Here is a 14,186-nt window from a genome sequence, read left to right on the forward strand (position 1 = left end):
AGAGACAAGAAGAGAAATTCCATTTAAAGTTACTGTACACATTATAAAATATTTGGGAGTCTACCTGCAAAAATAAACCCAAGAACTATATGAACACAATTACAAATCACTTTTCACACAAATAAAGTCAGATCTAAACTACTGGAAAACTATCAGTTGCTCATGGGTAGGCTGAGTTAACATAATAAAAATGACAATTCTATCTAAATTAATTTACTTATTCAGTGCCATGCCAATCAAACTACCGAAAATTATTCTATAGAGCTAGATATACAACTTCTTGGCCCACTGTGACATCAAAGGTAGCCCCAGTTTTTCCCTAGCTCCCCTGTCTCTGAAGTAAGCACACAGCCCTTCTGGAACTTTCCAAGGGTTTTTATTGTTAGTTGTAGTAAAGGAATAGAGTACAAAAAGTCCCCTTCCAAACATTGCATAATTATAATAACTAAGCTTGATCTGGAAAAGAATTGAGAAAATATACCTCCCTTTCTTCATGGAGGGAGTAAGGAAGCAAGAGTATGGATGTAAAATATCACACATATTGTCAAACATGATTAGTTTTATTGAACTACTTTTTCTCTTTTTTGAAAAAAAAATGTTGTTCAAAGAGATGGTTCACAGGGCATGAGTAAAGGGAGGGATATATTCAGCAATTTATTCAGAAGTGAAAACAAAAGGTATTGATAAAAATGATCATTTTTTTAACCTCCCTATTATAGTCCTTTTTTGTTTTCAAAATTAGAAGACAAGAGTCACAAGTAAGTGATAAGGATAATCTTTGGGTAGATAAAGGACTTCAGAAAGAATAATTCCACTCCAAGGATTTGGAAATTATTTCATTTCTGTCAGGAAAATACTCCCTGATGCTAGCAGAGTACACAGGCAATAAAGCAGAAAACACTGTCCTAACAGATCCCAGGGTCCTTTCAGTCCTGCCTACCCTAGCCCTGTTGGAAAATCCTTCAAGATCCCACCTAGCTATGGGGCGGCTAGGTGGCAAAGTGAATAGAGCACCGGCCCTGGAGTCAGAAGGCCCTGAGTTCAAATTCGGCCTCAGACACTTGACCCACTTATTAGCCATATGACTTTGGGCAAATCACTTAACCCCAACTGCCCTCCAAAAAGCAAAAAAAAAAAAAAAAGATTCCACCTAGTTAAGCCTAGGCCATTTTATTCATTCTGGGGACTTACTAGACTTATTCATCCTTTACTGTTCAAAATCCAAACCAGGGTTCAATGAAGGGCTACAAGACCAGATAGGTCAGAGCTGAGACAATTAAAACCTGAGTCCTGTCTGTGGGCCTACAGTGCCTGATATTCAGATGGGAACTGGTTCCAGGATCCAAGAACCAATCCCAAGCCCCTGGTACATAACATGGTACACAAGAAAATGGAAAGATGGGTTCCACAGCCAAGAAAGGAATGAGATGGGAGGGCTGGTAACTGATCAGAGGGTTAAGCCTAGGGGAACCATCAGTACACAGTGAATGTCTCCATGCCCACCCACGGGCAATCACAAATGTTGTTCTCACATTAATACCACAGACTTCCTGCTGAGCACTGGTCTCAACCCTGATGTCTCAGCAGCAGTCTCCAGGAAGGTGGGCCACCAGTTGTCCTTATCCATCCATCCTGAGAATCTTCTCCCTAGCTTGAGAGCACCCTCTGCATCCGTTCCTGAACTTCCTTTGGTCCCAAAGACACCATCATCTCTGCAACAGTTGGGCCTCGCTGAAAATAAGAAGAAATCCTGGGATCAGGTTCCTAAATGTTCAGAAGACATCTTCCACCTGCCATCACAGGTCAAGAGGGACCACTCTGTGGTTTGGTTAGTCTTTCTCAAGACTTATAGTTTAAAAGATTAGGGGGAGCCCAAGGGAAGGATTCTGAGCAGAAGCCGACCAAGCTGACCTGCTGTCCACTGAGTGCCATGCGAAGCAGTTTCATCATCTTGACATACTCAACACCTTCTGTCTTCTCTGACAGTCTTTTCAGCTCTCGGTTCAACACCTCCTGAGTGAAAGATACGCCAGGTGTTTCCAACAACCTAAAAGAAGTCCATTCATTAGACCTCCCATAGATTTCTGAGGGATTCTCTTCAAAGAGGGGCCCAAGGGAAGGAATGCAGAGTGGGAGGGAATTTCCCAGAAGGCTCTCACTCAGCAAAGTGTCGAATATGATAACTATCAAGCTTTAAAGCCGCTTTGAGAATAAACTTACTATGATAGAATCCAATCTGTTTAAATATGGAACATTTTCTAGAAGAATGACCCAGGAAAAGACAATCTCCTATCAATTTTTAGCCTTCCAAAGGTAGGAAAAAGGACTACAGGATGACCAAAGAAAAGAAAAAGAGTCCATTTCTATGCAGGCAAATGGAAATAAAAAGGAACACCACTGGGAAGGCAGAAAATTGCAAGGGCTTCAGAGCAGAATGGTGAGTCAATTAGGGCTTCTGGAAAATTATGTGTAGCAGAGATTAACCAAAAGTCAGCAAAGATGGCAAAGGTAATTCATCACAAGGTTTCCTCTGAGGTATACCATAGGGTAATAGCTACCTTCCCATATCCCTCCTTCCTTTCATGGCTAAACAACTTGGGAAGGCAATGCCCTTACTTCCTTTCCTCTCACTCTCTTCTTAACTCTCTGCAATCTGGCTTCTAACCTCATGATGCAACTGAAACCGATCACTCCAGAGTTGTCTGTGTTTCTTGACTAATCTAATGGTCTTTTCTCAATCTTGACCTTTTTCTATCTTTCCATAGCCCTTAACACTACTAATCACCCTCTTCTCTTTCATATTCTCTTCTCTCTCTCCTGGTTCTCTTCCTAACTTTGCAGCTCCTTCTCAGTCTCCTTTGTTGAACCTTCATCCACATCACAACCACTAACCAAGAGTGTGCCCAAAGCCTCTGTCCTGGGTCCTCTTCTCTTCTCCCTCTATGCCATTTTTGCTCAGGGATCTAACTGGCTTCCATGGATTCAACTATCATTTCTACACAGACCATTCTAAGACCTGCTCTGACTTCTCTCCTGATCTCTAAGTCTCACATCTCCAACTACCCATTGGTCATCTTAAACTGGATGTCCCATAGAAATCTTAATTAAACCAACATATTCAAAACTGAACTCATTATCTTTCCTCCCAAACCCCTTCCCTTGTCCTAAATTCCCTATTACTGTTGAAAGTACCACCACCCTCCCTAGCTCACATCCTAGGTGTCAGCCCTTAACTCCTCACTCTCTCACCCCCCCCCCCATACCCAATCAGCTGCCAAGAAAGTTGCCACTTCTCATATCTTCCCTCTTCTCTCTGAATACTGCTACCTCCTTGGTTTCTCTGCTCCAAGTTTCTCCCTACTCCAGCCCATCATCTACTCAGCTACCAAATGGATCTTCCTGAAACACAGATATAACCATACTGGGGCTATCTCCAGTTGTCCTGATCAGTGTCTAGACATTAGACCCAAATGGCTCTGGAGGAGAAAGTGAGGCTGGTAACTTTGCACAGCTCTCCCTCACTTACATCCAATTCAATTGCAAGTCATGGCACCATCTTCCAGATGTCATGGTCCTCTTCAAGAAGGAAAGACAAACCACACACACACAACCATGTCACTCCCCTATTCAAAAAACTCCTGTGACTCTCTATTACCTCCAGAATCAAATATAAAATTCTCTCTTTGTCTTTTAAAATCATCTATATCCTGTGCCCTCTGGTCTTTTTGTACTTTACTCTCCTTTCTGTACCCTGTGATCTAGTGACACTGGCTTCCTCATCATTCCTTGCATAAAATACTCCATTTAGTGGTTTGTGTATTGAATTCTTCTCATGCCTAGTGTTTAGCACAGTTTCAGGCACAGAGTAAGTACTCAATAAATGCTTGTTGACCTGACTGGTCTACATCAAGACTTGATGTACTACAAATCAAGAGACTTGACCCTAATTCCTGCTCCCAATTCATCAGCTAGTTAGCTAGATGATCACAGGCAAATTACCTCATTTTTCTGGGCCTGTTTTCTTATGCATAGAATGAAGGGACAGATGGGGTGATCTCTCACATGCCTTCTACCTCTTAAATTAATCTTGGATTCTATGAGCCTAATGAGTCTCCTTAGGGCTTTCATTCAATTCAAGAAGTATTACTTAAGCAACTTTTCCCATATGCCAGGACTAATCGGTCTTAAAGCAATTCTCTCTCTTTTTCTCTTCCCCCTCCTCTTCCCCCACTCCCACTTCTCTCCAAAGACAAAAATAAAATTGTCTTGACACTTCTCTAGGAGACACTTGACCACAAGTCAATTACCAAGAGAGTTTGGAACATGGTAGATGAGGCTGGAAAATAGAGAGGGGACAGAAGGAACTTCTTCTAGAGAGCTTGCCGGTTTTGAACAACTGTGTGATCACTAAGTCTAGCCTGAGTAGAAGTCACAGAAAGCCTGTGAAATACAACTATATGATAGAGGTCAGCGATCAGCACCAGTTGGGAGTCAGTTGGCCTGGTCTCTAGTGAATACCCCTTTCACCAACCTTGAACGAGCCACTAACATTGAACTTTAATGCCTCCAACCAGTTCACAAGAATTATACTATTTACCAGGTGCAACCCAGAGATATTCAGAGGTATCCTGGGTAAGTTTAGTCTGGTTCTGTGCCCTAAGCTCCTCAGGACAAATAAGGCTACTTTATTAACCTGCGTTTCTGAGATTCACCATTTGCCTGATGTGCTGTTCCAAATCCCAAATCTAAAGACAAGGAATAATGAGTGTCTAGAGGCTAAGGTGGGTGGGCACTCACCCCAGGACCAGCTTAGCAATCACATCCACTTCTCCTGAGATGGTGTGCAGCTGTGCTCGGGCCACAGCAGGGCGAGTCCACACATAGGAATATGCTGGTGAGACCAAGTCCTGCAAGCGACTAATGCGCCCCTATTAAGAAAGGGATTGGAAAGAGGCGATTATAGAGCTATCAGAGGGGTTCCACAAGGAAATCTGGGCAGGGTAGGTAGGGAAGGACACTCAAAAAAGGAATGGCCCTGTGCTTCTTTGTATTGCCTTGGGGCATAATGAAGAGGAAGGGAAGGACTACATCATCCATGGTGACACCCTATCTTACCTGGGTCCCTAAAAATGCACACCTGAACATACCTGTCCCAGCAAAAGGATCCTCTCTACATAGTCCTCACTGAGGACATCCCTGTCCTCCAGCTGCTTTCCATACGCGTCCTCCACCATGGCCTGAAGCTTCTTCACAAGCTGGAGCCTCTGTGCCTTGTCATTCAACAATCGAGTCAAATGCAGTCTACAGGAGAGAGTTATGGATGTGCTCCAGCAAGAGAAAGGGGACGTAAGGGTGGTGGGAAGGGAAGGGAGACGAGAAGATGAGGGAAAGGGAAGAAGCTTACTAGCATACAGGGTGTCCACGCTCCCACAGTAGGAGTGACTAAAGAATACAAAAAAAAAAAATTTAATCTGGGGCACCAAATTATCCCTCCCTGTCCAACGGAGAAAGGGGTTTCTCTTCTCTTTATAGATGGAAAAATAAGGACCACACAATAAAGACACAATTTTAAGTAAGTATAACTAGAATTTAGGGTTTCTGGTTTTTTGTTTCCTAGGATACAGTGAATCCCAGGTCCCAGCTACTACAGATTGAGAACAAGGATTTTCCTGACTCAAATGACAGAAATGTCCTGGAGATCAGGTTGAGCCCCTTTACGAATAAGCAAAATTATAACAATCAACCAGGAGCTAGGACCCCTGAGTCTCACTGGCAAGTGTATAATGGCTCTGTCAAATCTCATCCTTGTTACCTCCCCAAGACCATTTTCCCTCCACCCAGAATAGCTTCAGGACCCCACAACCACTTCATCATACTTCCCCTTGCCCGAGCCTAGTGAGACTAGACCCATTTCTGGTGATTTAGCAACAATAACAGGAAAAGCAAGAAAGACCCAGGACGAGAAGGCAAGCGCAGAGCCCCACTCCTTAATGTTCAGGGGCTCCCTGCCCTTCTGAAAGTAGCCTGTTCTGATGGTCATGCAATAAAGAATACACAGCATCCTGCTGATACTTCTTCCTGCTATTACCATTTAATCTAAATAATTTAACAAACATCTATATTGTGCTCATACCCAGAGGTCTTCAGTTGACAGGAACCATTTGACAGATTTAATAAACAAAATTCAAAATAGGTAAAGTATAGTGATCATGAACTAGCTGGGGAAAAAAACCAACAGCAACAGAAGATTCTCAGGTCCTTCAGTAAATCTGATGAAATGAGATGTATTTCTCAATGTAGTCAATGTAGGAGTGTATTTTGCTTGAATATGCATATTTGTTTTAAGGTTCTCCCCCACCCAACGGGATAAGTGGGAAGGAGAGAAAATAAATGCTTGTTAATTGAAAACAGAATTAAATTTTAAAATAAATAAATCTAATCATCCTGAGGTCTGGCCCAAATACAGAGTCAGCTAGCAATTGGAATAACAAAACTGACCTGGGACATAAAGGAGCTCTTCTCTGAGGAGGAGCTGTCCTATGTATGGAGTCCCCAAAACAGATATAGTCTATTCCACCCACCTGTTGAATTCAGGAAGTTTCTCCAGATCCAGCAGAGCTGAATGGGTGCTGATCCCAGTTAAGTCAAACTGTTCTATCAACTCTGGCAGCGTCCTTCCCATCTGGTTCCCTGCAAATCAGTCCGGCCTGTCAGGGTTGCACACTCCTCCTGTGGTAAGCCTCCTTTCCCCTTCTACATTGAGGGTTGATTCCCAAGACAGACTAGGCTGCTTCTCAATACCCATGGATGAGATTCATCCAGTTTTTTCTATTGGTTCCCATTCATAACCCCAAGCCAAAGATTCAGGCCAGGCTCTTAGTAATTAAGGCTCTCTGCAGAGCAGTGCCAGCAGCCTCTCAGACTCTTAGAAAGGTCCTGCTTCCCTGTCTCCCATCACCACAGTACCTGCAAACCCGGAGCCATAATTGGTGATGATGTCTAACAGGGTCTCTGGGAGAAAGCCAGCTGAAGCAAAGTGTTCCAGAAAGATGTCCCCTTGCCGCTTGGACAACTTGCTGCCATCCTTATTGAGAAGAAGAGGCAAATGGGCAAAGGAAGGTGGCTCCCAACCCAAGGCTCTGTATAAAAGGAGATGTTTGGCAGTAGACACAAGCCACTCACTGCCTCGAAGAACATGGCTGATGCCCATATGATGGTCATCTACCACACAGGCCAGGTGATAGGTGGGGAAACCATCACTCTTCAGGATCACAGGGTCACCCTCAATACTGGCCACTTCATGCCGGTTCCAGCCATGTACCAGGTCCTGGAAAGTCTCAGCTCTCTCCTCCAGACGGAGGCGGACAGTTGGCTTAGCACCCTCTGCCAATTTCCTGGCCACATTCTCAGGACTCAAGAGCCGGCACCGATTGTCATACCTATTGAAATTTCACAGAAAATATTCTCAGTCCAGGAACCCACAAGCTCAAGACACCTTAGCTGAGCTTGAGCTGATCAGCTACACTAACCTAGGATATATGTCCTAAGAAAATATATAGAAATGGGATCTAGAAACATAATGTACTATGACTATGATCACAGAAATGGGAAAAAAAAAACAGAAAATAATCAAAACAGAATGTTGCAAAATTATAAAGAACATGCTTGGCCCCAAAAAAGGAGAGAGAGAAAGACTTCCCACCACTGCCCCACATCCTCCATCCCTACCCTTCCTTTGTATGTACCAGCAGATTTTTTTTTTGACGTGTTGACTGGTTTTACTAAATTATCTTTCCTCTTAAAAAAAAGTCTTTGTTATAAGTAATAGTTCTCTGGGAGGGGAAAGGAGGGAATGGAGAAGATGATATAAAAACAAAAGATACCAATATAATAAAAATCTATTTAAAAAAGAAACATAGCAATTAAAATGTCGCGCTACAAGAGCAAACTGACAAAGCACTTCTGGGTTAGCTCTCAAGCATGTGTGTGGTACCGGGGTGTCTGACGGTTCCTTAGGGCCTCTTTTTTCAGAAGCTCCAGACGCTGTGGGGTACAGAAGCAATAGTAGGCAGCTCCAGTCCTCAGCAGGGCCTCAGTGGCTTGGGCATACAGCTCGAGGCGCTGAGACTGCTGGTAGGGTCCAGCAGGGCCTCCCCGACGAGGACTTTCATCAGGAGGAATGCCTGCAGCACAAGGGCAGGAAGTTAGACTGGCCTGTAAACGCTCAGCCCCTCAGGAAGCCACCCAAAGGGCTGGGAGTGAAAGCCCACTGTGAGGATCACAGGCAAAACACACCTCCCCAAACCATATCCTGCCTGTCTTTGGTCCCAGAGAACAAATTCATATCGACATCAACAAACATTCCCCAGTATTGGCAGGATACTGGGAATATAAAGAAATATAAGAAAACCTCCCTGCCTTCACAGGGCTGACCATGTAGCTGAGAGAACAAAAATGCCTGAAAAGAAAAGAAAACGCAGAACACATGGAGTCCCAAATGAGCAGTGAATGACATGGAAATTCGTATATGGTCAAATCTATTCTGTTTCACCATACTGATCTCTCTGATTCCTCCCTATTGTAATCTTCTCACTTCCATGACCAGAAAGTGAAAGCATTTCCATAGCCAAAGGCAGCAGAAGTCAATACTTTGGAGCAGTTCTTCCAAAAGGCCATTCCTTCACCTTGCTCAATCTCTTCCCTCCCTTTCCCCATCAGCAGAATACTTGGGAGAAGAAAGGAATAGCTTTGGAAACTTCTCTAGAACTCAGGAATAAGTGGCAAAGTCAGAGGTCTTTCCAGAGTTGAATACTTGGGAAGCCTTTCAGATCTTGCTACAGAGAGGTATCTGCTACCCTCTCCTAGGACACCAATATATCTAGTATCCTCCTCACTTCTTCCCCACAGTGACTGTGAAGTTACTTATCTTTAAATCACAGCTTTCAGGAAGGCCTCCTCCAGCCCCTTTTACTTCTCCAAATGGTATGGGTAGAAGCCTGCTACACAGTTGGTTACTACAGCTCTTTCTTGGAAAATAAAACTTTTATGACTGGGCCCTGAAGGAAGTTGTCTGTATTACCCCATGGCATACCTGCCCACTCCAACATGTCCTCGATGTTCTCAGCAGCCCCAGGCACCAGGCGGGTTTGATCTGTATCTTCCAATCTTAAAACGAAACTCCCTTTGTATTTCTTGGCAAAGATATAGTTGTACAAGGCAGTGCGTAGGCCTCCCAAATGCATGAAGCCTAGTTAAAAAAAAAAGGAAAAAAACCCTTCAAATTATGCTAAGCAAGTGACTAAAATGTCTAAACATTTTGACTGAAGAAATCCCCTCCTCCCAAGCATATATGCCAAAGAGGTCAAAGACAGAAAGACCCCTCATGTGCCAAAATACTTATAATAGCACTTTTTTTTTGTAGTAGCAAATAACTGGGGAGGACAAAGTAGACTTATAAGGGACAAAAAATGAAGTAAGCAAATCCAGGAAAACAGCTTACACAATGACCACAAAAAGACTACAAGTGGAAAGAACCCCAAATCCTAAATGAATACTGTGCAATTACAATAATCAAGGTTGGCTTGAAGGGAGAGAAGAGAAAACGTACCCTGCTTCCTTCTTTGACATGGCGAGGGTCTATGGATGTGAAATAGTGTAAATAGTGTAGATACTGTCAGACTCAGATGACATGTTAGCTCTGTTGAACTGCCCTTGTTTTCTCTTTTCTTTTTCATTCATTGCTATGAGAGATGGGTTTCTAAGAAGGAAAGGAGATGTATCATGTGGCCACTCCTGCTCTACCCTATCCTGTCATACATAGAAAGCATATAAGCTCACTTTTGAAGGGGCCAAGGCAGTTCACTACTGGGAAAAAAAGAAGCCTGTATCTTAAAGTAGAAAAGAGAGACTAGGGGTCCCGCTGATTAGGAGTAAAAATGTCCCTAGCTTGTTGGAATATCAAATTCTTAAATTCTATTCCTTATATCAGTAGCCTCACACATCTCATTTAGTCAACCTGTGTGTGTGAAGTCACTTACATTTGGCAAAGCTAAGGATGACAAGCACTTCTTCCTGTAAACTTGAAATGCTTTGAAATGAGTGTGATTTTGTTCAAAGTCAGATTTTCATCCAATGCAATTAAGTCAGAAATACATTTCTCTTGATTGAGGTACTGGCTAAGTGCCTCATTCCCTCGAGATTGTATTTTTTCACTCTGTCTTCAGAGATGACTTAAAAATATAAATGCAAGTTTTCTGGGTAATGCCAGATTTTCTCTTCTATGAAAACAATGTAGGATTTGCTGCATCAGTCTCATACCAACTACTTCTGGCATATCCATGACTTGCCCACAAGGCTTCAAGTGGGTGGAAAGACTCCACAAAATCCCCAAAATGTCATAAAAAAATATGTATATAGGCACTAAATTTATTTGTGTAAACGAACAGGGAAATGGAATTAAGGATAATTGTTCATACTTAAAAACTGTAGCACTTTTGAGCCATAAAAGTTTTTCCAATAGAAAACTGCTTAGGTAAGATGCCTGGCTAAGTGGATGCCAATCCTGGAACCAGAAAACTCATCTTCCTGAGTTCAAATTCAGCCTCAGACATTTACTAGTTGTGTGACTGTAGCAGCAAGCACCCCAAGCATCCTCGGTGTTTGCTGCCACCACAGGTTCTTAGGATCTGCTTTGATAAAGGAAAGCAACTCAAAATGGGTTAACAAGCTTACTTTAATCAGTCAAACACGTATCGTTTACCTCGTTCAGGGGAAAAAGGTCAGCACCCCGAACTTCAAAGTATACAGGCAGAATTATCAAGAAGAAACAGATCAAACAGACAGCTTTCCAAACTGTCCAGCCATTACATCCATACCAAATCAACATCTGGGTTTTTCAAAGCCGGGGGACTCTCAACAACTGGCTTCCCAGAATCCAGACCAAATCACAGAACACTTCTCAAAGTGAGCCCCAAAACAAAGCTACACATCAGGGCTTATATAGCCTTCTCCTGGCTCAGAGAATGTAACAACCTTATTGACTCACTGGCCAATCAAGAAGTATCTACTGAAAAACAAGCCTCCCACCCCAGGCTCCAGGTGCACTTTAGCCTAGGGGCAGGGAAGATCTTCCAAATTTGCATTCCCATTACAGTGACCAGGGCAAGTCACTTTACCCTGTTCACCTCAGTTTCCTCACCTATAAAATGAGCTGAAGAGGGACATGGCAAACCACTCTATCTTTGCCAAGAAAACCCCAAACGGGGTCAATGAAGAGTCGAACACAACAGAAATGAGTGAACAACAAAAGATGCCTGGCTGGAAGGCTGACCAGGAAGCAATGGAGAAAGGGCTTAAAGCCTAGGTAATTCGGAAGTCTTGAACAAATTACTTAAATGTCTTGGGCCTCAGTTCATAGCACTGACTTAGAGCTGAAATAGAGCAGTTGTCCCACTAACTCCTTCCTTTCATAGATAAGGAAAATGAGCCCCAGAGAGGACAACATCCCAAATATTGGAGTTTCTACTTCCACAACTCTCTTCTGTCCCCTACTCTGTGCCCATACAGCCACAACCCTAGTTCAAGGTCACATTACTTCTCACTTGGGTTATTCTAACAACCTCCTATTCCGTGTCAAATATCTCGCTACCCCATTCTATTCTTCACAGACATCAAAGTGATTTTCCTAAAGCACAGGTCTAACCATGTTCCTCCCCTACTCAACAAAGTGAATTGATCCCTATTACCTTTAGAATCAATACAAACTCATGCATTTAAAACTTCACAACCTGAGGGCGGCCAGGTAGCACAAAGAGTAAGAGCACCAGCTCCAGTGCTGGGATGACATGTGGATCTAATCGGGGCTCAGACACTTATTATCCAAAAACACCTGGCCATGTAACCTTGAGCAAGTTACTTAACCCCGATTGCTTTAAAAAAAAAAAAAACTTCACAACCTTTCTGGCCTTGTTACTGTATGTTATTCCCCTTCACACCCATGGGTAGAGCCAAACTGGTCTTCTTACTGCTCCTCATAAATAGGACTCTTATCTCCTTGTTTCCATACTTTTGTACTGTTTGTACCTCATGCATGTGATGCACTCTTTCCTCAACCTTACCTCTTAGATAGAATTCCTAGTTTCTTTTAAGTCTGAACTCAAATGTTACCCTTCACATGAAGCTTTCCCTGACTCCTCCAGCACTGGTGTTCCTCCCACCCCCCCAATTTATCTTGTATCTATTTTGTGAATGTCTATATATGTACACCTTGTTCCCATTCCCTGGTCAGGGTAGGGACTGTTTCTGAGTCTTTTGTCTTTAATATCTTCACTGTCTAGGACAGCAGCTGGCACACAGCCTGGACTTAAATGCTCACTGAGTGACTGAGTGTTCAAGGACACAGTTAGTTAAGTGGCAATTCTAAGATAAAACCCACATTTTTTTGTCTGTAATCAACCCTGCCTCTGTTACATCTGATAAGAACAGACACTCCCTACACAACCTCCTTAAATGAATAAAAAAATCCTAGGCAGCATCATGTGAAAGTTTTCCAGATTTAATATTATACGTGGGCAATTAGCATTACAACAGTTTTCACATACTTTGATATTAAGGCTTTGAAGTTGCAGTTAAATGGCATCATTTACAAAAACCACTAGAAGTACTTCAGAGCACTCATCAACACGACGACCAACGGTGACTTCCCAAGGATCTCATCTCAGGAGCATGACTTCCACCTCTAAGCAGAGAGGTGGTAGACCACAGGCGAGGAACGAGATACATTTTCAGTCATGGCCAATATATTGATTTATTTCCTTGATTATCCTAACTTGTCACAAGCAGCGGTTTCCCCTGAAAGTTGGAGGTTCTCTTGGGAAGTAAAATCCATACCCCCCAAAAATGACAAAACCCCTTCTTTAAAAAAAAATGAGATCCTTACACGGGATATTATCAGCGACTACATTAACGACCTCTCGGAGCAGTTGCAAGGTTCAAACGGGAATGCAGTGCTCATTCAGTACTTACTATATGCACCCAGTCCAAGTTCAGCGGTGAAGGAGGAGAGACGATTTGGGGGCTCCACTCGCTTAATGCTTTACGAGCTCATTTGCAGGTATGAAAAGTTACTTGGCAAAAGTGCTGTACACTGTAGAGCTAACGTAAATCTGCTGGGGGTGATCATCCCTTCCCTTTCTCGCGGGGCCTGACTCTTCCCGATCCTAGTAAACTTCTCTCTTCCCCCATCCCTCACCCTCGACCGGAGCAGTGGCTAAGCCTAGAAACTCTACCGATGAACAGTTAGTTACCTGTGGGGCTTGGGGCGAACCTGACTCTCACAGCGGAGCTCTGCGGTCCAGGGCCCCCACAGAACCCGCGCCATCGCCCCGCCCCGCAGGGCGCCCGGGCCAAACCGGGCTGGAGCAGCCCCAGCAGCAGGGCCGCCATGTGGGACTGAATGCACACGTGGCTAAACAGGTTCACTTCCGGGCAGGGAGCTAGCCAATCCGCTCCTCCCTTCTGGAGAAGGCGGGGCCTCCCTTTAAAACAACAGGGTCCCTTTTCGCCCAGTCCTAGGGAATCTTAGCTCGGTTTCGGTGGGAATACTTGATGGTCTCCAGACAGTTACTTCCTACACCTTTGGCTCAAACGAGAGGAAGGCTGCTATCAACCTTCTAGGGAATAACAAAAAGAGAGGCAGAGAGAGCTGGTGAGTCTCCATAGAAACCTCCACCTGTTTCCGGTGGGCGTGTGTGTATATGTGTATGTGTGTGTGTGTGTTCTGTGTGTGTGTGTGCGCGCGTGTGTACGTATGGGAGTGGGGAGGGGGAGAGTACGGGCCGAGACGGGGGCCAATCTCCTCTCCTCGGCGTTTCCCGGCGGCCCCCTCGCTGTGGTGGGTGTTGTACACAATCATCATGGCGGCGGCCGGAGCCCCGGATGGTGAGTATGGGGGAAAGCTCGGGGAAAAGAGGACTGGAGGGCGGGCGGCCCAAAGCTGGGGCTGTGGAAGAAGGGGCGGAAGGGAGCGGCGGAGCCCCGGAGGAGAGGGAGGGCGAGCGGAGCAGAGAGGGCGGGCCCGCCTGCCCGCGAGGAAAGGGACCGGAGCCGGTGCTGCGGGCTCCCCTCGAGGGCCCTGTGCTGGAGCCCGAGCCCGAGCCCTGGCGGGCGTCCCCGGGCTGCGCGGAGCC

The 14,186-nt window shown here is 44.4% G+C and overlaps 2 protein-coding genes across 5 annotated transcripts in view; one reads left to right on the forward strand and one right to left on the reverse strand.

The window, feature by feature from the left end:
- Positions 1-360: 360 nt before the first annotated feature.
- EARS2 (glutamyl-tRNA synthetase 2, mitochondrial) lies at positions 361-13,475 on the reverse strand. 3 transcript variants are annotated; one of them, XM_069089286.1, is made up of 10 exons: positions 13,305-13,435; positions 9,608-9,757; positions 9,092-9,247; positions 7,994-8,183; positions 6,967-7,439; positions 6,582-6,690; positions 5,148-5,301; positions 4,798-4,928; positions 1,912-2,047; positions 361-1,731 (listed from the first exon to the last, which is right to left on the reverse strand). In XM_069089286.1, exons 2-10 carry the CDS (start codon positions 9,732-9,734, stop codon positions 1,648-1,650), a joined length of 1,560 nt encoding a protein of 519 aa, XP_068945387.1. In that variant the 5' UTR covers positions 9,735-9,757; positions 13,305-13,435; the 3' UTR covers positions 361-1,647. The 3 variants fall into 3 exon arrangements, with proteins under 3 accessions (XP_068945387.1, XP_068945386.1, XP_068945392.1); XM_069089285.1 differs by lacking the exon at positions 9,608-9,757 and having other exon boundaries at positions 13,305-13,475; XM_069089291.1 differs by lacking the exons at positions 9,608-9,757; positions 13,305-13,435 and adding an exon at positions 13,024-13,291.
- Positions 13,476-13,566: 91 nt separating this feature from the next.
- UBFD1 (ubiquitin family domain containing 1) overlaps positions 13,567-14,186 on the forward strand; it is a 9,764-nt gene continuing 9,144 nt past the window's right edge. The window contains exon 1 of one of the 2 annotated variants that reach the window (XM_069089313.1): positions 13,567-13,705. Coding sequence is in view for 1 of the 2 variants with exons in the window: in XM_069089305.1 (XP_068945406.1) it covers positions 13,914-13,938 (25 nt within the window). In the remaining variant the exon portion in view is untranslated. Of the gene's footprint in view, positions 13,706-13,769; positions 13,939-14,186 lie in introns of those variants that run through there. The other variant, XM_069089305.1, reaches the window with a different exon arrangement.

The sequence above is a fragment of the Petaurus breviceps genome, unplaced genomic scaffold (genome assembly GCF_028583685.1).
Source record: "Petaurus breviceps papuanus isolate PSGF00001 unplaced genomic scaffold, PetGlider_PUasm1.0 120, whole genome shotgun sequence".
NCBI lineage: Eukaryota > Metazoa > Chordata > Mammalia > Diprotodontia > Petauridae > Petaurus > Petaurus breviceps.